Below are 22,968 nucleotides of genomic sequence, written 5' to 3'. Positions count from 1 at the left end.
TACTTTGCTTAGAAATCTCCTCAGCTGGGACTTCCCTTGTGGCGCAGTGGTTAAGAATCCACCTGCCAATGTAGGGGATATGGGTTTGAGCCCTGGTCCGGGAAGATCCCATGTGCCTCAGCGCAACTAAGCCCGTACTCCAGACCCCATGAGCCACAACTACTGAGCCTGCACACCACAACTACTGAAGCCTGCGCACCTAGAGCTGGTGCTCTGCAACAAGAGGAGCCACCGCAATGAGAAGCCTGTGCACCGCAATGAAGAATAGCCCCCGCTCCCGCAACTAGAGAAAGCCCATGCGCAGCAACGAAGACCGAAAGCAGCCAAAATTTTTTAAATCAATAAATAAATTTGTTTAAAAAAATCTCCTCAGCAAAATATTTAATGTCATCACTCCCAAGTTCTACCTTCCACAAAACACTGGAACATGAATACAATTCAGTCAAATTCTTTGCCACTTTACAACAAGGATCATCTTTTTTGCACCATCCAAAGACATGTTCTTCATTTCTGAGACCTCACCAGAATGGTCTTTACCATCCGTACTTCTACCAACATTCTGTTCATGATTATTTATATAATCTCTAAGAAGATGGAAGCTTTCTCTGTATCTCTACTCTTTTCTTTCTGAGTCCTCACCAGAATCAACTTTAAAAGTCCTTTCATGGCAATCTCAGCTTTTTCTAGCATGCACCTCAACTCCTGCAGTTACACAGTTCCATGACATTGGCAGTTAAGGCTTCAATATATGAATTTTGGGGAAGACATAAACATTCAGTCCATAATAACATACAAATGGCGAACAAGCATGTGAAAGGGTACTCAATATATTATTAATCATTGGGGAAATGCAAATCAAAACCACAATATTACCTCATACCCATTAGGATAATTTCTGTCAATAATAATAATAATAGTGTTTATGAGAAAGTGGAGAAAATGGAACTCTTGTACTCTGTTGGTAGAAATGTAAAATAGTGGACTCACTGTAGAAAACAGTATGGAGGTTCCTCAAAAACTTCAATATATGATCCAGCAATCCCACTTTTGGGTATATATCCAAAAAAACTGAAAACAGAACCTCAAACAGATACTTCCACGCCCATGTTAACTGCAACATTATTGATAATAGCCAAGAGGCAGAAGAAACCTGGATGTCCGCCAACAGATGAAAGATAAAGAAAATAATGTACATAAATACAGTGGAATATTACTCAGCCTTTAAAAGTAAGGAAATCTTGACATATGCTACAACATAGATGAACCTTGAGGACATTAGGTTAAGCAAAATAAACCAATCGCAAAAAGACAAATACTGCATGATTCCACTGATATGAGGTATCTAAAAGAGTCAAAATCTTAAAAATAGAAAGAATGGTGGTTGCCAGGAGTTGGAGGAAGGGATAAAGGAGAAGGTGTTTTTCAATGGATATACAGTTTCAGTTTCACAAGATGGAAAATGTCCTTGGGCTTCCCTGGTGGCGCAGTGGTTGAGAGTCCGCCTGCCGACGCAGGGGACACGGGTTCGTGCCCCGGTCCGGGAAGATCCCGCATGCCGTGGAGCGGCTGGGCCCGTGAGCCATGGCCGTTGGGCCTGCGCGTCCGGAGCCTGTGCTCCACAACGGGAGAGGCCACAGCAGTGAGAGGCCTGCATACCGCAAAAAAAAAAAAAAAAAAAAAAAAAAAAAAAAGAAAATGTCCTTGATCTGTTGTACAATATGCACAAAGTTAACATTATTGTACTGTACACATAAAAGCTGTTAAAGATAGTAAATTTCATATTCTATGTTTTGACCACAATTTAAAAAATAAAAACCACTCGACTAGAAACTCAGTGAGCTTTTGTGGTTGCCAATATTCTGTGTATTGTCACATATCAATATGTCAGGAGGGTGACACATCCCTGAAGCAAATGGAAACTTTATGCTTGGGACTCTCCCAGACCTTGCCCTATGCATCATCTGTCCATTTTGCTGGTTCTGATTTGTATCCTTTGGCAATAGTAAAACTGTAATCACAAGTGTAGTATTTTCCTAAGTTCTGTGAGTCATTCTAGCAAATTATGGAACCTGAGGGGTACTAGGAATTCCCAAACTTGTTGCCAGCTCATCAGAAGTGAGGGTGACCTGGGGACCCCCAAACTTGAGGCTGATGATGTCTGAAGTGAGGGCAGTCATGTGGAGGACTGTGCCCTTAACCTGTGAAGTCTGGCTCAATTCTGGTTACTTGGTGTCAGAACTCACTGCAACAAACACAAAAAAAATTTAATAGAAGAATTCATTGTGCGTTTCTGAGACTAAAGAAGAGAACAATGGCAAGCTTAAGTCAAGGGAAATGTTTGAAATTAAAGTCTAATTTTTACTTTCTCTATAAATTTCAAATGAAAAGGTATTCTTCATTTCCTCCCTAGAAAGGCAATTCAAAATTATAAGCTTTTACAGAGATCTAAAGAGAGAGGAAAAAACTCAGATTTAAGAAGAATCTATCAGCTACTGTCATGCTATTGAAGTATAATATAAGTAACTTAATCTACAGATAACCCCCAAATACAATTTTATTCAACTGAAAAGGTAGAATCAACAAACTTTTAAAGTATTTGAACATTTTAGTCTAGTTTTACTATCCTTTTCTTTTCATACCTACTGATAAGAGAAGTGAAAAGCCACATAAAAGGCAGCACTACTGGGGGAAAAAAGTTTCTCACTAAAGTAATGATTAGATCTCCAAGAGTTCGCTATAAGTTAGAGAAAAGTCTAAAAAAAAAATACATATGAAATAATAAATATATAAAAGAAAGTGAACAAATTCTCTTTGTACTAATTCCCTGACCAACTAGAAAGAAACCCCAAAATTTATAGCCGATTAGTCAGAAGAAAGCTTACATAGGTAAATAAAACAGATCAGTTAAAACAATGACTGTATTATTGCATATGATCATGACTGCTGAATGAATTGGTGCTTCTGTTTAAAGATTTGGTTTTAACTTTTAAATTTTAGTAATAAGCTTTCAGAAAAATTTAAGTTCCAGCAAAGAACTGTAATTTCAAATAAATTAATAATGCTATTTTCACCTTCTTAACCTAAATCCTCTTTTCTTGTTGGTCTTGCAAAAGGTTTTGCCTTAAAATGGATTTGAATTTAAAATCATATGACAAAGAGGCCACTTAAAATAAATATCTCTTTTTAAGAAAAGTATGGAAAATAAAATTTGGAATTCTCGCAGCACATTTTATATTTAATCCAAGCAAAGTAAAAAACTGACACAGTTAAACGTACCATTCATTTACAGCAGACTGCAATGTTTTACTAGGAAAACAAAGCAGCAAATGTGATTTGTTAAATCAGATTTGTCTCAGCCCAGAAGTTCCCAACAGGCACTGGGCAAATGTTAAGAAATCTGATTTTTAAAAAGTACCAAAACACAGAATAGGAATTTAAATTGATTTTTTTTTTGGCATGTCAACCCCATGGTACATATCTGCCCAGGCTTCCTGATGCAATACATACAAAGAATACCAGTAGAGTTTATGATTCATCTTCTGAAAACAGATAAGCAACAAAAGCAATTTTCAAAGATCAGTTAAGTCCTGGACTTCCCTGGTGGTGGAGTTGTTAAGAATCCGCCTGCCAATTCAGGGGACATGGGTTCAAGCCCTGGTCCGGGAAGATCCCACATGCCGCAGAGCAACTAAGCCCGTGCGCCACAACTACTGAGCCCGCGTAACATAACTACTGAAGCCTGCATACCTAGAGCCTGTGCTCTGCAACAAGAGAAGCCACCACAATGAGAAGCCCACACATGGCAACAAAAAGTAGCCCGTGCTCCCTGCAACTAGAGGAAGCCTGCACACAGCAACCAAGACCCAACGCAGCCAAAAATAAATAAATAAATAAATAAATTTTTAAGCCCGCATATTAAAAAAAAAAAATCAGTTAAGTCCTAAGCATATGACTTTAATTCAATCAAAATGGGCTTTTCTTTTTAAATAGCTGACTTATTTTTTGTTGTTTAATAGGAACCTGTCCAGAGGGATTCCCAAAATAGTTCTTTTTACGCCAAAAAGTAACACCAACCAACTCCACATTGGCCTAGTATTATAGCATCAAAGCACATTACAATGTCTTTGGCCAGATGGTTCAACTAGTACTATTGAATTTTTAGCATGAATTATTACAACTATATATTACTTGTACAAATGGAATAAAAACATTTTTCCTTAATAAGACTCAGAGTTCTGCAAAAATTCAAGTTCTTAAAATGAATTCAAATTTGATCATTTTTCCTAATGCTTTAACATATCTTTAATACAATATATTCACTGTGTTATATACATATCTTTAATAACACATATTCAGTTTGCTACATTTATTCTAATCAAGATGAGCTACTCTGTGCAATATTACAGGACTCATATCTTAAACTGTCCAGGCACATATACCTTGTTCCTGGCTATACAGAAAGTAAAAAATTAATAACTAACAAAATGATAGATGTTGATATATAACATCAATGAAAAGGAAAAGAAAATGTAGTGAAAATAAATGAATTTGTAAAAACATAATTTTTGCAAATATTTGTAATATATAAGGTTATTGTCATGGGATTTCTAAAGTAACTTACAAAACTAAATTCTATCACATAAAGAAACCTACAGAGGTAAAGACATCACTTAGGAACAAAACAATGTTCTTTAATCTTATATTCTTAGTGGGTTTTTACTACCATCTAGTGTTATACCTTGAAAAATACTTTCTTATAAAAATTCAAAGTTACAAAAGATATTTTATAATATCACTCAAACATTACAAGAAAACTTAATTAACTGTAAAAAAAAATCACAATATGGAAAACAGCTATTTTTTAAAAAGCTGTTTTATATAAGAAAACATTTTCATGACCCCTTAAAATTTTTGTTACATTACTAATTATATAATTAGTGATGTTCTACATTAAATCCTGACTAGGGCTACCAAATATGTACCAGCCTGCTTCAAAAGACAAGCTAGTTACTACACAGATTCAGCTCATAAAAGTTAACCAATGCACTCAAAAAGCCAGATAATTACACCATAAAATCACTGTCCATGCCCTTTCCAAGCCCTAGGTCTATGAAGGAATTTTCTCTTCATGTGATGCCTTAAGTTCATTGCTAGCATTCTAAGTTCCATAAAGAGAACAGAGCAGAATAAGGTTATGCTCCTTAGAAGCATACTGTTTGCTACTGAATGCCATCCTTGAACTTACCAAGTATCAAATCCTCTTGTGAAACAAACTGCAAACTATAAAAAATACGAAGAGGTTGAAAAAGAAAAAGATGAAGCCAGGGATACACATTCTCTTAGCGGTTCCAGAGACTTTCTCTTTGGTTAGAATATCTTACTGTGCTAGAAGTTATTTTCTCAGTCTATGGAATCTAAAGGTGAATCAGAAATGATTTAAGCTGCTCTTAGCAAATTAACAATTTGGAAATTCTGTGGATTTTACTTCAGCATGGTTTTGCCTGCAGTTTTTATTACCACAATATTATAGTATTAAGTTTGATGGCATTAATCATGTTGGTTTTTAAAAATGACGTAAAAATATTGTTCCCATGACATATACAAATAGATTATGGACCATACCTTTTTAACCCTTCCCATACAAATAGAAATAATAATCAACTTTTGAAATTGAATGTAATAAGATCATCCTAAATGTATCATGTCTACAATTACTCACTTGAAATGACCTTTCCATTGTAATAGCAAAGTAGTATTCTCTCCTGGGATATCTTCGCTCACAAACCAATACTTGATTGCATATTCTGCCCTTTTCTCCTGTTTGCTTGGTAAACAACCTTTTCCCAATCATCTGTGAGGAAACAGCTTTTGCTTCTTCTGGACTAAAATAAGAAAAAGAACTCTAACTCTTTTCTCCTCCAACTGAGAAAAATAAAAGCACATGACAGCCAAAATCTTACCTCATCTAATACTTAAATCTCAGTATTTTTATCAATTCAATAATAAGGGGCATCTTTTACAAATATACATTGTTTTCTTTAATAATGATGTTTGTATGTGTAAAACGTAACTTACGAGAAAACTATCTTCACTCCCCCTTTGAGGCCACTTTCAAATGTTCCTTTTCCTCTACCACCAGCTAAAACTTGTGCCTTTATCACAACATCTTTTGAACCTAGAAGAAAAACACTTCTATTAGATACAAAGTATGGGGCAGCATGCAACACACAATATTTTGTTATTAAACATACATATTAAGCAGTGTTATTAAACGTAGTAAAGTCTCATTTACCCACAAAGTCAAAAAAGGAGGCATTCCATGTACAGATTTTCTAGATTAGAACACTAAAACATTCACCACCTAAAGACCCACAAACTTAAAAAAATGAGCCACTCATATTAAGCCATTTCTTAAAGCATACTGAAAATAATTTTACCTTTCCTTGATACTTTAAATATCTAGTACTTTGCAAGGTACTAAAAGTACAAAATTGAGGGTCAAATGTCTTCCTAACAATTTCTTCCCTCTATTGATATGTAAACTTACTACACTATGACAATTTGAATTATAAATGCTGCTTTGAGTAGAAATGTACAATGACTTTCAGGGAAAGTGCCACTATTGATACCAATTCACACTGTCCCACTGACAGAAAGTCCTGTTAATACACATTCTTGAGCTGTACTGTTGTGAGAAGGACTATTAAGAGTTAAGGTATGTTTATCAAAAGATTCTAGAATGTTACACTTCTAAGTCTTTAAAACATTTTTTAAGAAATACTCTGAATTTTTCTTCTTTAACAGGTAAACTGGTCTCTCTCTTTTCTTCCCCTTTCTAACATGCTGAAGAAAATTACCCAACTAGCTGTTTAAGCCTAGGTACTACTCTTCATGACCCAGAGCAATACATCTTAGAGGGGCATTCTGTCCCCCGAGACAGGCAGAATTTCAAAGCCTCCTCATGTCGCTTCTCACTGTATTTTGCCCAATACTAGCAGTGTAACACCAATATTACATTATGAAAAACAATTAACCTTTAAGGTCAGGGTTAAGGACATTGTCTTATTCGTTGTATCCCTAGCACAAAGCAGTTCCTGGGATATAACCACCACTCCATAAATGTGTATCTGAATAGGCTAAAGATGGGAATTCTACTACTGGGGAAAGGCCACTCCCTAATGCGCATATACCAAGCTGAACGAGAGGGCTCTCCCATCTGATCAAGGAGGTAACAAATAGTTTGTGATCAAACAAATAAGAAATGACCAAAAGTTAACACTTAAACAATTACTACAAAATGTTTAGAAAATTAATGATATGAATGTGTCCACATTGGAGATGTACACTTAAGTCAGAAGACAGCCCTATGAATCAGTCCAGGCAGTGTTTTTTAAAAAAAATCCTCTTTCTCATACTCCACATCCATTCAGTCAGGAAATCATAGTGGTTCCACCTTCAAAATGTATCTAGAATCTTGACCACTCTTCATCACCTCCATTTTAGGCCCTGGTCCCAGCCACCATTACATCTCACCTAGATTACCCTTGTCCCCAAAAGAATATTCTCAAAGCAGCAGCCAAAGTACGCATATAACTTCCTCTACTTAAAACCTTGCACTCAATGCCCACTTCACTCAGAGTTAAAGCCAGAGTCCCTACAATGGCCTCAAGGCCCTGTGTAATCCCCCAGCACCCTTGCCCTTTGCATCACACCCTCTCCATTGTTCACTTCACACCAGCAACTCTAATCTTCCTGTTCCTGGGCATGTTCCTCCCTTCTTTTACGACTTGGCACTGATGCTCCCTCTCTCCCTGAATACTCTTCATCCAGGTATCCGTTTGGGAAAGGTCCTGATTCCCTTCCAGTTTTTCTTTAAGTCTAAATTGTCCATGAGACTTACTTACCCTGATCACCCTACTTAACACTGCCAACTGCCCACCCATGACCAATCCCCCTTAGCCCGCTCATTTTTTTTCATAGAAATCACCTTTGAACATAACATATAATCTTCCCATGTTTATCATTTTTGTTTTGCTCCCCCCCTAAAATATAGACTCCAGGAGGGCAGAATCTTTGTTATGTTCGTTGATGTTTGCAAGGTCCTGGGAGGGTTCCTAGCACATAATATTTTCTGAATGATAAATAAAAGAACATTTAGAAATCAAGAGAATTCTTATGAATCTAGATCTTCCACTGCTCTTGAGAAACACAGAACTGGAAATCCTGGGCCCTGCAACTAGAACTGACCGCAAGTGCCTTGTTTACATAAGACATCATTTTAATTTGCCACAGTCCCCACCATTCCCAAGTGCCACAACTAATATCAGATGAAGATTAGAGAAAGTTTAGAAATTTCCTTAAAAGTAACAATAATTTTCTTACTGAGAAGACAACAGGTAGCCTCAGGGACTATGGCAAATTAGAGAGTTCATGCCCGAACTAAAAGGAGCAGCCACTAGTCATTGTACCTGTTTCTGGTTACCTGCCAAGTCAGTTTTCTAGTACTTCAGCAATATTCATTTATCTCCAAAGAGGATACCTATAATCCAAACAGTGTAAATGTAATGTAAAAATGGACAACAGTTAAACTGGTGCTTTGCTGGGCTAAATTCAAACATTCCCATTAATTAAGCTGGGAACTTAACATACTGAGCTATTACGTAAGAGTAATGAAGCTCTATTTTTTCAAAAACATTTTATAAGACAGAAGGCTCTTCCCTAAAGTGTCAATTTTCTTTTTTTAAGAAAATAAACTCCTTTAGGGCACAGATGATTCTTCAAAAATTCCTTCTAAAAAAGCCCTGGGCTTCCCTGGTGGCGCAGTGGTTGAGAGTCCGCCTGCCAATGCAGGGAACACGGGTTCGTGCCCCGGTCTGGGAGGATCCCACATGCTGCGGAGCGGCTGGGCCCGTGAGCCATGGCCGCTGAGCCTGCGCGTCCAGAGCCTGTGCTCCTCAGCAGGAGAGGCCACAACAGTGAGAGGCCCACGTACCGCAAAAAAAAAAAAAAAAAAAAAAGCCCTTCACGGGGACTTCCCTGGTGGTCCACCCTGGCCAGAGAACCAGATCCCGCATGCATGCCACAACTAAGAGTTCACATGCCATAACTAAGAAATCCACGTGCTGCAACTAAGACCTGACACAGCCTAAATAAATAAATTAATTAAAAAAATAAAATAAAATAAAAAGACCTTCACAACAAAAGAAAAACAAACAAAAAAAAGTAATGACATACAATCTCATCAACTATCAAGACAGGGAGAAGAATTAGAAGATAAATCTGAGGACAACTGACTGAAACAAAGATTTTATTCAATTCCATTAATTCAGTCAACAGTTACATCTACATACCAGATACTGTGCTGGACTTGTAGATACAACAATGAGCAAATCAGTCTTGCTAGATTTGGCCCTTTGCTCTAGCCAGACTAAATAGTTTATGGATCCCAAGATTGTCTTTAAAATATATTCACCATCCCTCCTAGCTTTAGTCATTCACAAATGTTGTAAGCATTCCTCATTTACAGTCATCTAATAAAACAATGGAAAAAGGAAAAAAAAGGCAAAGTCCTACTGTATGCCATGAGAAATCTCCCTCTGGGCTGACATTCATTAATTGACACCCTCTGCATGTTTATTCACCCAGAGAAAAATTCTACGTTAACTATACTAGAATCCAAACTATATTTCCAGTCCATAGGGAAATCATACGAACTCTGCTAAATGCCTTACTGAAATCATATTTTCTTGTAACTACAAGAAGGAGGTGGGAATCTGCTCTTAGAACTGACCCCAAATTATAACTACTTCATTTCTCTGTGCTTAACAACCATCCCTTTGATAATCCATTCCAGAAACTTCTCTATGATCTTCCAGCTCATCAACCTTCATTGGTGGACTCATACAGTCTTTTAAAATATTGGAATTAGATTTCTTTCTAACCATTTTTCCACCCCTAACTTCAGTTATTCACAACAGGTAGAACTTGCCTCCAGGACAGTGTTTTCCAACTTTTATCACATCATGACACACACAGAAAATGACAGAATTTGTAGGGAATACTGGGGAAAGAGGTCAGAACTATTTTGGGAGGAGTTACCAGCTATAGGGCTCAGGGGCCCCAGTCCCCATGTTAACTCAGCTTCTCTTGCCACCCACAAAGACAAGCAATAGTTTGCCACACCTGTAATGCATTTATGCCCTAGTATATTGCTTGATGAGGTAAGACTTTTTAAATAAATGGGAATTAACATTTTATGAATTTTGCAGTAACTGAGAAGCAAAAATTAGCCAAAGTCAGCACTGGGAATTGCTAGCTAGATGGAAAGAACCAGGTGTATTTCTAGGGCACCTCATATCACACCCTGTGCAATTATATCTCATAATCAATATCTTCTGATATTAATGACTCACCACAAAAAAAAAAACTGTCTCAACATCCTCAAAGTAGCTAGGAAATACATCTTTTAAAAAGTAGTATTTCTGCTCCTCTAGATTTAAAGGTCCTTATTAGTCACTAATCCCACTCCCATACTACAATCATCATTTGCAGCCTTCTTTGACAAAGACACACTTTCTAGATAAACAAGATGCCTTCTGTTTCAAGGAGCTGAAAATCAGAGCTGCCTACCTGCTGCTTACTACCTGTAAGTCCTGGTTCCAGAGAACTTGCCAGAAATACTCACAGTTACAGTATATCCTATACATATTAACTATTCCTTTTTCTACAGCTAAAAATCATTAAAGATTTTTACAATGAGTAAAGAAATCAAGAGACTGGCATCTGAATAAATCCTACTCGTTTTATGAAAAAGTTTGTATACAAATTATTTTTTCTGACAAAATAGTGAAATCTGACTAAATGAGAAAACATATGGAAAATTAAGAAAACCAATTATAATAATTTGGAAATAGAGAAAGAAATACTGGCTTTCACTGACTGACTTCATTAAATCAGGCCCTTTAATCAGTGGTATGAAAAACACTTTATGCCTTCAGCATTATTAAGAAGGAAAGAACTGGTAAACAAAATATGCATCACTCAAGAGATTAAACTAACAAAATTAAAAGAACAAAGTCAAGGGTCTGAAATTCATCCTTAAGAATAGAAGGGTAGGATAAGAAAACCTTATACTTTCTCAATTACATTTCCAAATTTTCCTTCTTACTTAGCTGGGTCTTCTTTAGAAATTAACATTTAGGTCATATATATAAGATTGAATCTCAAGAACGTAGTTAATAAAGTGTCTTTGCAAGAAATACTACAGAAATACAATCATGAGTTTTCCTAAAGCCTTGACCCTTAAGAGCCTCTAACATACTTAGCATTTTAAAGGTTAAAATGACGTACATCTTTTACCATGGACAAATTCAAACTACAAGTCACCATAAATTAACAAAAATTTCAGCAAAAGTAGTATGAATTTACATAAGGCTTTTGCTGAATAAAAAGAAGCTTGCTTGTAATCTGAATAAAAAGGATTGTTTTTCTAAGCTTTTGACAAAATTCAACACCCATTTATGATAAAAACCCTCCAGAAAGTAGGCATAGAGGGAACTTACCTCAACATGGTAAAGGCCATATATAACAAACCCACAGCCAATATCATTCTCAATGGTGAAAAACTGAAACCATTTCCTCTAAGATCAGGAACAAGACAAGGTTGTCCACTCACACCACTATTGTTCAACACAGTTTTGGAAGTTTTAGCCACAGCAGTAAGAGAAGAAAAAGAAATAAAAGGAATCCAAGTTGGAAAAGAAGAAGTAAAGTTGTCACTGTTTGCAGATGACATGATACTATATAGAGAGAATCCTAAAAATGCTACCAGAAGACTATTACAGCTAATCAATGAATTTGGTAAAGTAGCAGGATAAAAAATTAATGCCCAGAAATCTCTTGCATTCCTATACACTAATGACAAAAAATCTGAAAGAGAAAGTAAGGAAACACTCCCATTTATCACTGCAACAAAAAGAATAAAATACCAAGGAATAAACCTACCTAAGGAGACAAAAGACCTGTATGTAGAAAACGATAAGACACTGATGAAAGAAATTAAAGATGATACAAATAGATGGAGAGATATACCATGTTCTTGGACTGGAAGGATCAACATTGTGAAAATGACTATACTACCCAAGCAATCTAAAGATTCAATGCAGTCCCTATCAAACTACCAATGGCATTTTCCACAGAACTAGAACAAAAAATTTCACAATTTGTATGGAAACACAAAAGACCCCAATAGCCAAAGCAATCTTGAGAAAGAAAAACAGAGCTGGAGCAATCAGGCTCCCGGACTTCAGACTATACTACAAAGCTACAGTAATCAAGGCAGTATGGTACTGGCACAAAAACAGAAATATAGATCAATGGAACAGGATAGAAAGCCCAGAGATAAACCCACACACACACGGTCACCTTATTTTTGATAAAGGAGGCAAGAATATACAATGGAGAAAAGACAGCCTCTTCATTAAGTGCGGCTGGGAAAACTGGACAGCTACATGTAAAAGAATGAAATTAGAACACTCCCTAACACCACAGACAAAAATAAACTCAAAATGGATGAAAGACCTAAATGTAAGGCCAGATACTACAAAACTCTTAGAGGAAAACATAGGCAGAACACTCTATTACATAAATCACAGCAAGATCCTTTTTGACCCACCTCCTAGAGAAATGGAAATAAAAACAAAAATAAACAAATGAGACCTAATGAAACTTAAAAGCTTCTGCACAGCAAAGGAAACCATAAACAAGAACAAAAGACAACCCTCAGAATGTGAGAAAATATTTGCAAATAAAGCAACTGACAAAGGATTAATCTCCAAAATTTACAAGCAGCTCATGCAGCTCAATAACAAAAAATCAAACAATCCAATCCAAAAATGGGCAGAAGACCTAAATAGACATTTCTCCAAAGAAGATATACAGATTGCCAACAAACACATAAAAGGATGCTCAACATCACTAATCATTAGAGAAACGCAAATCAAAACTACAATGAGGTATCACCTCACACCAGTCAGAATGGGCATCATCAAAAAATCTACAAACAACAAATGCTGGCGAGGGTGTGGAGAAAAGGGAACCCTCTTGCACTGTTGGTGGGAATGTAAATTGATACAGCCACTATGGAGAGCAGAATGGAGGTTCCTTAGAAAAGTAAAAACAGAACTACCATACGACCCAGCAATCCCACTACTGGGCATAAACCCTGAGAAAACCATAATTCAGAAAGAGTCATGTACCACCATGTTCACTGCAGCACCACTTAAATAGTCAGGACATGGAAGCAACCTAAGTGTCCATCGACAGATGAATGGATAAAGAAGATGTAGCACATATATACAATGGAATACTACTTAGCCATAAAAAGAAACTAAATTGAGTTATTTGTAGTGAGGTGGATGGACCTAGAGACTGTCATACAGAGTGAATTAAGTCAGAAAGAGAAAAACAAATCCCGTATGCTAACACATATATATGGAATCTAAAAAAAAAAAAAAAAAAAAAAAAAGGTTCTGAAGAACCTAGGGGCAGGACAGGAATAAAGTCCCAGACATAGAGAATGGACTTGAGGACACAGGGAGGGGGAAGGGTAAGCTGGGACGAAGTGAGATAGTGGCATGGACATATATACACTACCAAATGTAAAACAGATAGCTAGTGGGAAGCAGCTGCACAGCACAGGGGGATCAGCTCGATGCTCTGTGACCACCTACAGGGGTGGGATAGGGAGAATGGAGGGAGACACAAGAGGGAGGAGATATGGGGATATATGTATAGCTGATTCACTTTGTTATAAAGCAGAAACTAACATACCATTGTAAAGCAATTATACTCCAATAAAGATGTTAAATAAATAAATTAAGTAAGTAAGTAAGTATGTATAAGCCCTTCAAGCCAGCAGTTTCACTCCTGGGATTCTGTACTAAATAAATAAAACCATCAGTCCTTAAAAAAACAAAAAAAACAAAAAAAAAAACCTGTTTCTCTGATTAACAATAAACAAAACTGTAAATTAAAAATCATGCTTCCGGGGCTTCCCTGCTGGCACAGTGGTTGGGAGTCCGCCTGCCGGTGCAGGGGACACAGGTTTGTGCCCCGGTCCGGTAGGATCCCACACACCTTGGAGCGGCTGGACCCGTGAGCCATGGCCACTGAGCCTGAGCGTCTGGAGCCTGTGCTCCGTGGCAGCGAGGCCACAGCAGTGAGAGGCCCGCGTACTGCAAAAAAAAAAAAAAAAAAAAAATCATGCTTCCTTGACATATATACACTACCAAATGTAAAACACATAGCTAGTGGGAAGCAGCTGCATCACACAGGGAGAACAGCTCGGTGCTTTGTGACCACCTAGAGCGGTGGGATAGGGAGGGGGGGAGGGAGACGCAAGAGAGAGGGGATATGGGGGTATATGTATATATATATAGCTGATTCACTTTGTTATACAGCAGAAACTAACACAACATTGTAAAGCAATTATACTCCAATAAAGATGTTTTAAAAACAAATCATGCGGGCTTCCCTGGTGGCGCAGTGGTTGAGAGTCTGCCTGCCGATGCAGGGGACACGGGTTCGTGCCCCGGTCCGGGAAGATCCCACATGCCGCGGAGCGGCTGGGCCCATGAGCCATGGCTGCTGAGCCTGCGCGTCCGGAGCCTGTGCTCCGCAACGGGAGAGGCCACAACAGTGAGAGGCCTGCGTACCGCCAAAAAAATAAAAATAAAAATAAAAACAAATCATGCTTCCATGTCAAGGAAATCAAGCCTACCTCATTCAAAAACATATCATATAATATATGACAACTTTCTTATCTTCTACAGGCTCTCACTTTTGAAAGAAAAACCCATTCTAGAAACAAATAAGTACAAATAGAGATGAAGACTTTTACAGTTTTAAAGTTTAAAATGTTCCACATCTTTCTTGAAAAACTAATAAAAGCAAAATCTCCACCAAAGCACATTTAAAGCCATATTAATCAAATGTACATAAAAAGGAGATTAATTATGGTAATCTACATAAAATTGTTGGGATTTTAAATATTACTACTAAGAAAATGCAGTGTATAGCTATTACATTACTCATTATCATGTTCTTATTAAATCCTTAAAAAGATAAAGTGAAGCATACTTTCCAAACTCAAAATTTATTTTATAATTAAAAGATTAATATAAATTAACAAAACCTATTAAGGTTTTTGTTATCAATAAAATAATCTACTAATAAACACAGGCAACTATTTAATTCATTTAACGATATTAATATTTATTGATTACCTAAGTGTCAGGCCCTCTTCTAAGAGATTGGGATATTATCAGTGAACAAAATAAGACAAAGAAACCCTGCTCTTATAGAGCTTATATTCTAATGCTCAACTTCTTTTTTCCCCCCTCTGGCTCTCTATTTTTCACATCCAAAAAAAGGACAGGAGAAATACTGGACCTCCCTTTACAATCACATAAACAGGTAAGATTTTCTGTCACCATTTCCCTGAAGAATCATCACAGCCAGAATTTTCTTCCCCATAATTATAGCATATAAAAACAGAACCTCAGCTTCCCGAAGCTTTGATTCTTACGTTATCTACGGGAGCGCAGAATAATCTCATAATAATTTTAGGATGCCAACAATCATAAGTTCCACCTTCTCTTTTATGTTAATAAAACTTATTTTTTAAATATAAAATAAAAGCCAAAAGTTGTTATTAAACCAAAAGTAAAGTTCGTATCTTATCAAAGATCCCATGTCGAGATGGCATAAGTTTTTGTTAATTTAGTACCTAATTTTTTGGCAATTGCATAAGCCTCATCTGGTGACTTAGCCACGTGTCCTTTGGGAATGGAGACGCCAGCTTCTTGCAACAATTCCATACTCATGTATTCATGTAGTGAGAGATTCCTTTGCTGTTGCTGCTGTATTTGGAGTCCATGGTTGTTAAATAATCCAGAACTTCCCAGAACCTAGAGAAATTGGGGACACATTTATACAGAGAGTGATTTGGCAGTAATTCTTGTTAAAAACACCTTCTGAAAATAATTTATTTAGAGTACTCCATTCTTCAAAACTATAACAGAATTGTTATATTAAGACATCAAAATATAATATTCAGAGTAAATTACAACACAAAACTAAGAGCTAATCTACTAGCTAATATCAAATGTTACCCTTGTAGTTTTAACTATTTCCTCATCACCTCTAGTCCTTATCTTTTATTTGAGCTTTAGTACCATATCTCTAATGATCTACAGAGCATTTCTACCTCAATGCCAAATTTTGCAGATCTAAAACTAATCTCCTATTTCCACCAAATCAAAAATCCTTCCCATCTTTCTTCTCTCCACCATTCCTCCAGAACCTAACAAATTGCCTGACACTAGATATAACTGAATGATTTGGTACCATTAAGCTTTTGTGCATTCAAAGCTAAAACCCCTACTTCATCTGTAGTGCACATTGTGGTGTGCTGCCCAGATCCTCCCTTGGGACCAAGGCATTCATAGCCCAGCTGCTGGGAGTGTTGGCAGCTGACAGGTCTCAGCTGAGTCCCCTCACTGGAGCCTCCCTGCCTTAAGTCATACCTCCTTTCCCACTGTCAGCCTGCAGCCAATGACTGGCCAATGAGGGTTAAGGGAAGGATGTAAAGACCTGGCACCTCACCCCAATTTGGGACAGTTCAGGACCATCCTAGCTGCAGACCTTCCATATAGGAAGAGCAGAGGTCCCCAATGCACTGCACCACAGTTCTATGACTCCCTCTGTTCAGTCCTCCTTCCTTCACTCTCCCGCAGGTGTTGGTCCAGAGATCACTTTCTAGTAAACTTCCTCCATGACACTCTCCATCTAATAGTCTGCAAATTACAGCTCAGAGAACCAATCTGCAACATCATCTTTAATGCATTCCTTCTAAATGATTCCTTTAACTGGTGTCTCCTTTACAAACCCAGTTCAGGTGTATGCCCTTCACAACTGGACTGCGATAACTTCCAAGAAAGAAATGCCCTACAAACTTCTCTTTTTCAATCTACATAGAACGTTCATTCATTCAAAAACTTACTGAGCACCTAGACACTGGAAATAGTGAGGTGAACCCAACAAAACCCTTGCACCTAAAGCTGACAATCTACTGTGTATTTGTGTCGGGGGTAGGGGGAGGCACAGACAATAAACAAAATACATCAAACAGTAGTAATAAGAGTAAGGAGACAGAAAATGTAATAAGAGTAAGGAGACAGAAAATAAAAAAATAAGAAGTGCTATTTTATACAGCTGGAGGAGTTTTCTCCACTAAAATATCCCTCAGTAGAGCTGAGTAAGAATTATTTTTTCAAAAAGAAATAAGTAGGAAACAGAAATAAGATGTCCCTCTACCAGCTGAATAAGTCACTGCTGAAAGACAAAGGAGTATGAGAGCTGTCAGCCACCAGTGGCAAGGCCACAACAATGAGAACTATTGAAGGAAGGATGCAATCAGAAAGATCTCTAGCATCTATGGTCCCAAAGCTCCACTAAGTTAGAGCCTAGTCTTAGCCTATCATTAACAACACAAAGAAACACCTCCCTCCCTTTTTTCAAACTCCTCAATCCTATCAACTTTATATGGCAATATGTAGAACAAATTAAGTGCTATGAAAGCCTTGGAAAACTGCACTGGAATCACACATTTAAGTGTTATCCACCCATACATTCCCATTATCTCCACACAGAATACAGAATACTGAAACATCGTACATACGAAACAGTACCGTAAGAACTGAATTGAAAGAAATCTTATACAAAAGAGTCTGATTTTAAAGAGAAAAGTCTGCATCAAAATTACCTGGGAATGCCTCTAAAAATGCAGATTCTAGGGTCCCCCTTTCATCTACAAAATCAGAGCCTCTGGATTGGGCCACAAGAAATCTGCACTTGTAAAAAGTTATTCAGCTGATTCTTAAGCATGCTACAGCGTGAGAACCACTAGTCTAACCAATCAATCACATAGAATAGCAAGCTATTTCTGATTCATCTGGTAAGCTAAAATCCTGGATAACATCTCTCTTGGGTAGCTCAATTCCCTGATTTAGTTTCACTTTAATATTAAAAACCAACAACTTCCCAAACTTCAGTATTCATCTACCTTGCGAAATCCCATTCCTGGGTATACACTCAACAGAAATGAGTGCTTAGTCTACCAAAAGGCATATATAAGAATGCTCATAGCAGGCTTATTCATAATAGACAAAAAAATGAATTGCCCATCAATAGAAGAATGGGTAAATTGTAGTATATTAATATAATAGAATAATACAGAGCAAAAAAGAAAAAACCTACTGCTCACAAAACAATGGATTAATCTCACAAATATAATTTTAAGGGAAAGAAGACAGACACAAGAATACATACTTATATGATTTCTTTTTTTATAGTTCGGACCCAGTCAGAATTAACATACAGTGATGGAAGTCAGAATAAGTGGTTACCTTCTATTAGTGAGTATTGGTAAAGAGAGTGCCTTCTGAGGGCTAAAAACACTGTATGTATATCTTGATCTGAATGGTGGCTACATAGATGGACACATACATAAAAATTAATCTAGCTATCCACTGAAGTTGTACATAAATTATGCACTTTGCTGTACATAAGCTATACCTCAAAATAATAAAAATAAGGGGGGAAGGGGGAGTACCTAGCATAAGCTTGGCGAAAATAGTCATACACTGAAACATTTTTGAATGCCTATATACCAGACACTGTACCAGGGACACACAAAGAATGAGGCCAACCACAGAGTTCATAGATGTATAAATAAACAGCTGCAACACATATAAGAGCAATCACAATCACTAGGTGGCACCTAATTAGCTGGACAGACCAGAAAAAATATACCATAGAGGCCTGATCCTAGTTTAAAAAAAGAAAATCTAACATTTATAGAGGACACTTTGGGGACAACTGGGGAAATATGAATCTGATTTATACGCTACACATAAGTATTTCAGCAATTTAAAATTTCCTAAGTATGATAACTATATTGTGGTTATTTAGGAGAATGTCCTTATTCTTAAGAGACATACACTGAAACATCTAAGGGTGAAGAAGTGCCATGATACCTGCAACTTACTCTCAAATGGTTCAGCAAAAATACATGAATATAATTTATACATACATACATATGTATATAAATTATATGACTGCATAGCATATAATTTTTTTAAAGATAAAGCAAATGTGGCATAAAGTTAAATGTAGGTGAAGGCAATATGGGTGTTCAATGTACTGGCTGGAACATACCTATCAGTTTGAAATTTTTCCAAAAAAGGCTGAGGATAAATCCATGATGCAAAACTCTAAGTATATTTTTATGGTTTCTTTCAAATATCTATATCTATTTTCAAATATCTTTATTTACAAAGAATTAGTAGTACTCATAAGGTATTGCTGATAGTTTTTTATACCACTTTAAAGTTTTTTTAAATATCTGAAATATTTTGATAATCATTTCCTTGCACCACTACAAGTTGTAACTTGAAATATCATCAGCTGTGAATTATGTTGGTAATACAGATCACTGCATAATCACAAAGATTCCCACATTTAAGTATTTTTCTTTCCTGATATTATCACTTAGAAGATTCCTACTGCCAAAAGGCCACAAATTCCTGGTCAAATTCCTACCCCACCACCTATCCAATCACATACCTAGTTTAAATAATACTTAGTCAAAAGTGGAAAAATGTAGTTACTGGGGAGTATGATTCACAACAAACAAGAAGATACCTTAAATTATTTAACTTGAACTATTTTTACCAAATATACACTGGACGAAAGACAGAGAAACTAGAAAAGGGTCAGAGAACTAAACAAAGTGTTTAAGAGAATTTGCTAAACTCAGTGGGTGACCTTGAACAAGATTCCTTAGGCCCTACACCTCTATGTCCCCATGTACAAAAGCAAGAGGTTAGACCCAATTTTCACTGCAGCACAATTTACAATAGCCAAGACGTGGAAGCAACCTAAATATCCATCGAAAGACGAATGGATTAAGAAGATGTGGTACACATATACAATGAAATACTACTCAGCCATAAAAAAGAATGAAATAATGCCATTTGCAGCAACATGGATGGACCTAAAGATTATCATACTAAGTGAACTCAGTCAGACAGAGAGACAAATACCATATCATATCACTTACATGCAGAATTTTAAAAAAATGGATACAAATTAACTTATTTACAAAACAGAAACAGACTCACAGACACAGAAAACAAACTTATGGTTACGAAAGGGGAAACGTTGGGGGGGGGGGTGGAGTGATAAATTAGGAGACTGGGATTGACATATACACACTACTATATATAAAATAGATAATCAATAAGGACCTACTGTATAGTACATGGAACTCTACTCAATATTCCATAATAACTTGTATGGGAAGACAGTTTGAAAAAGAATGGATATGTGTATAACTGAATCACTTAGCTGTACACCTGAAACTAACACAACACTGTAAATTAACTATACTCCAATATAAAACAAAAATTAAATTAAAAAAAAAAGCAAGGGGTTAGACTAAGGTGATTCCAAACTCTAAAGCTATATTACTTAATGTGAGGGTGGAAGAGAAGGTGTTTAAGACAATATAATAAGCATCTCTATATGGAGAGATAAAGACTTTTAAAGGAATTTCCAAAAGTATAAAGACAATGTTAAGAATGGAAACATATTTGTTCACCAAAGTCTCATTTTCTAAAAACTAGACAGCCCCCTTTAAGACCCATAAGAGGGAAGTTCAAGGCCAAAAAAGAATCACTTCTCCTATTAGGAAGCAAACTCACAGAATTCACTAGGTTGAAAGTATGAATAGTTCTAAAAAGAAAAAAAAAGTCTAAATCAATTCATTTATGGCATGTCTGAGGTTACTTCAGAACACAACCTAAAATTCTGGAATTGACTTAGGAAGCTAATCATGCCCTTCCACAAATTTATCAGTGCCAATGTTGGAAAGAATTGTTTAATTCTTATGCTCTAGGAAAAACCGTAAAGCAGATTCAAGCACACAGGTTTTAGAGCCAGGCACTTCTGGAATTAAGCCTCAGCTATGACCTCACCTGCTTGGTGACCTAGACCAAATTACTCGTTCTCTTAGCCAAGGTTTCTCCATCAATGATGCGGAAATTAATGACTGACTTACAGTGTCGCTGAAAAGCCTACTGAGAGATTACATGTAAAATGCTTGGCACAGTTCCTGGCCTACAATAAATGCTCCAACTGAGCCCTCCTACAACCAAGTTCCCTTACTGAACTTATGATTAATCTCTCTACCCAAAAGCTTATTCCCTTTCTTGTCCCCTCCAACTTCAATCCTGTGTTAACTGAACACCAATCAACCAGAGTCAGATGACGAAAATTGCTGTGTTGATAACATCATTAATGCACTAAAATTGCTATTGCAGATACCATCATTAAAGTACAAACTCAGGTTGTTTCTCCAGGGCAAGATGAGCTAATAGGCCCCCAAGCCATGGACCACTTGGCCAGAGAACCATAAACAGGAGACAACCTGACCCTCTGTAACTAGAATTAAGAAATGTCACAGAAATTACACAAGCCAATGATTAATCCCAGCTTCTTTGTTCTTCCCCTTTAAAAACAACTCCTAACTCAAAAGACCAAGTTGTAGTGGATTTGTGACTTGTCTCACACTCCCTTGCTTGGCGCGCTGCAAATAAACGCTTACTTTGCTGCAAACAACCCCTGACAGTTTGGCTTTCTGTGCCACGGGCACACAAGCCCTTGCTCCCTTACACACACACACACACACACACACACACACGGGCACACAAGCCCTTGCTCCCTTAAACACACACACACACACACACCCCCTGCGTCTATCATACTATATTCCATACAAAAATGAAGTGATCCAAAAGACTATCTTATTTCCCCAGTTGGTAAGCTGGTAAACATCATGTCACTACCGCTATTAAACAGAACAGTACACCACTACTTGGGGGAGATGGGACACTTCCCGGCCTCGTCCCAGAAAAGGCCAGTCAGCAAGCACGGCTGGTTCTGTGAAGCCACTCCTACGTGTGACAGCTTCCAAGAGACACAAGAGTACATCTGAAGGGCATTTTCCCCTTCCCCAAAGAGGGGCCGCGGAAACCTCGGCCCACCGCGCCGGACGCCGGAGCAGCAGGAGAAAGCGTCCGGCCGCCACCTCTCCACACGGAGCCCACCCTGGCTCCCCGCCGCCCCCCTCAGTGACTAGGTGAGCAGCCCTCGCCAGAATGCTGGAGCTCTTCGCAGACTTAAGCCTGGAGCAGAAAAGCGCAAACAAGAGTCCGCTCGCAGTCCTGGCGGGCAGCACTCCCGGGCAAGCCGCCCGCCGGCCCGGCGGGGCACCCCCTGTTACCCAATGTCACCGACTGCGGAGTGACCCCGAGCCGGGCCCCGGATCCCCTCACACCTCGCCCACAGCAGCCAGTCCCCCACCTCGCCCTTTCTCCTGCCGACCCTCAAAGCGAGGGCAGGCTGGGCCGCAATACCTGGGCAGCGGCCCGCAGCGCCGTCCGGGGCCCGTGGCTCCTAAGGGTGGCGGCAGCCAACAGCCGGCTGTAGAACATGGAGGCCGCCATTTCTGAGTCCGACCCAGGTTCCTGGGCGCCGCGCGCAGGCGCAGAAGCTCTAGGCTGCGGACGACGCAGGGGCTCCCGACACGCGGACCGCCCCTGGCCCCGCCCATGGGGCGGAGTCTCGGGTTAACTCTGCTGAGGCTGCTCGCCCCGGGCAGGCAAAGCAGGAATTGCTCCTGAGAAGCTGGGCTTGGCGGGCGTAGAGCAAACTTTGACCTTTGTAACTGTTCACTGCAGCCTCAATATACGACCTTCGGCCATCGCTCAGCAACCTGTAGTTTTCCTAGCGAAATGTAATAGAGAGACGACCAGCGCCACCACCTGTATGATCTTAAGTTCTCTG

At 38.1% G+C, this 22,968-nt stretch overlaps 1 protein-coding gene across 2 annotated transcripts in view; it reads right to left on the bottom strand.

Moving 5' to 3' along the window:
* SUCLA2 (succinate-CoA ligase ADP-forming subunit beta) overlaps window positions 1-22,652 on the bottom strand; it is a 48,906-nt gene extending 26,254 nt beyond the window's left edge. For both annotated transcript variants that reach the window (XM_081214731.1, XM_081214732.1), the window contains exons 1-4: window positions 22,539-22,652; window positions 15,788-15,968; window positions 6,076-6,175; window positions 5,720-5,882 (exon numbers count right to left, since the gene is read on the bottom strand). In XM_081214731.1, coding sequence (XP_081070857.1) covers window positions 5,720-5,882; window positions 6,076-6,175; window positions 15,788-15,968; window positions 22,539-22,628 — 534 coding nt within the window. In that variant the 5' untranslated portion in view covers window positions 22,629-22,652. The remainder of the gene's footprint in view (window positions 1-5,719; window positions 5,883-6,075; window positions 6,176-15,787; window positions 15,969-22,538) is intronic.
* Window positions 22,653-22,968: the final 316 nt, after the last annotated feature.

This window comes from Mesoplodon bidens (genome assembly GCF_964165515.1).
Source record: "Mesoplodon bidens genome assembly, chromosome: 17".
NCBI classification, from domain to species: Eukaryota; Metazoa; Chordata; class Mammalia; order Artiodactyla; family Ziphiidae; genus Mesoplodon; species Mesoplodon bidens.
Note: the sequence above shows the minus strand (reverse complement) of the source record. Positions and strands in the feature narration are given on the sequence as shown.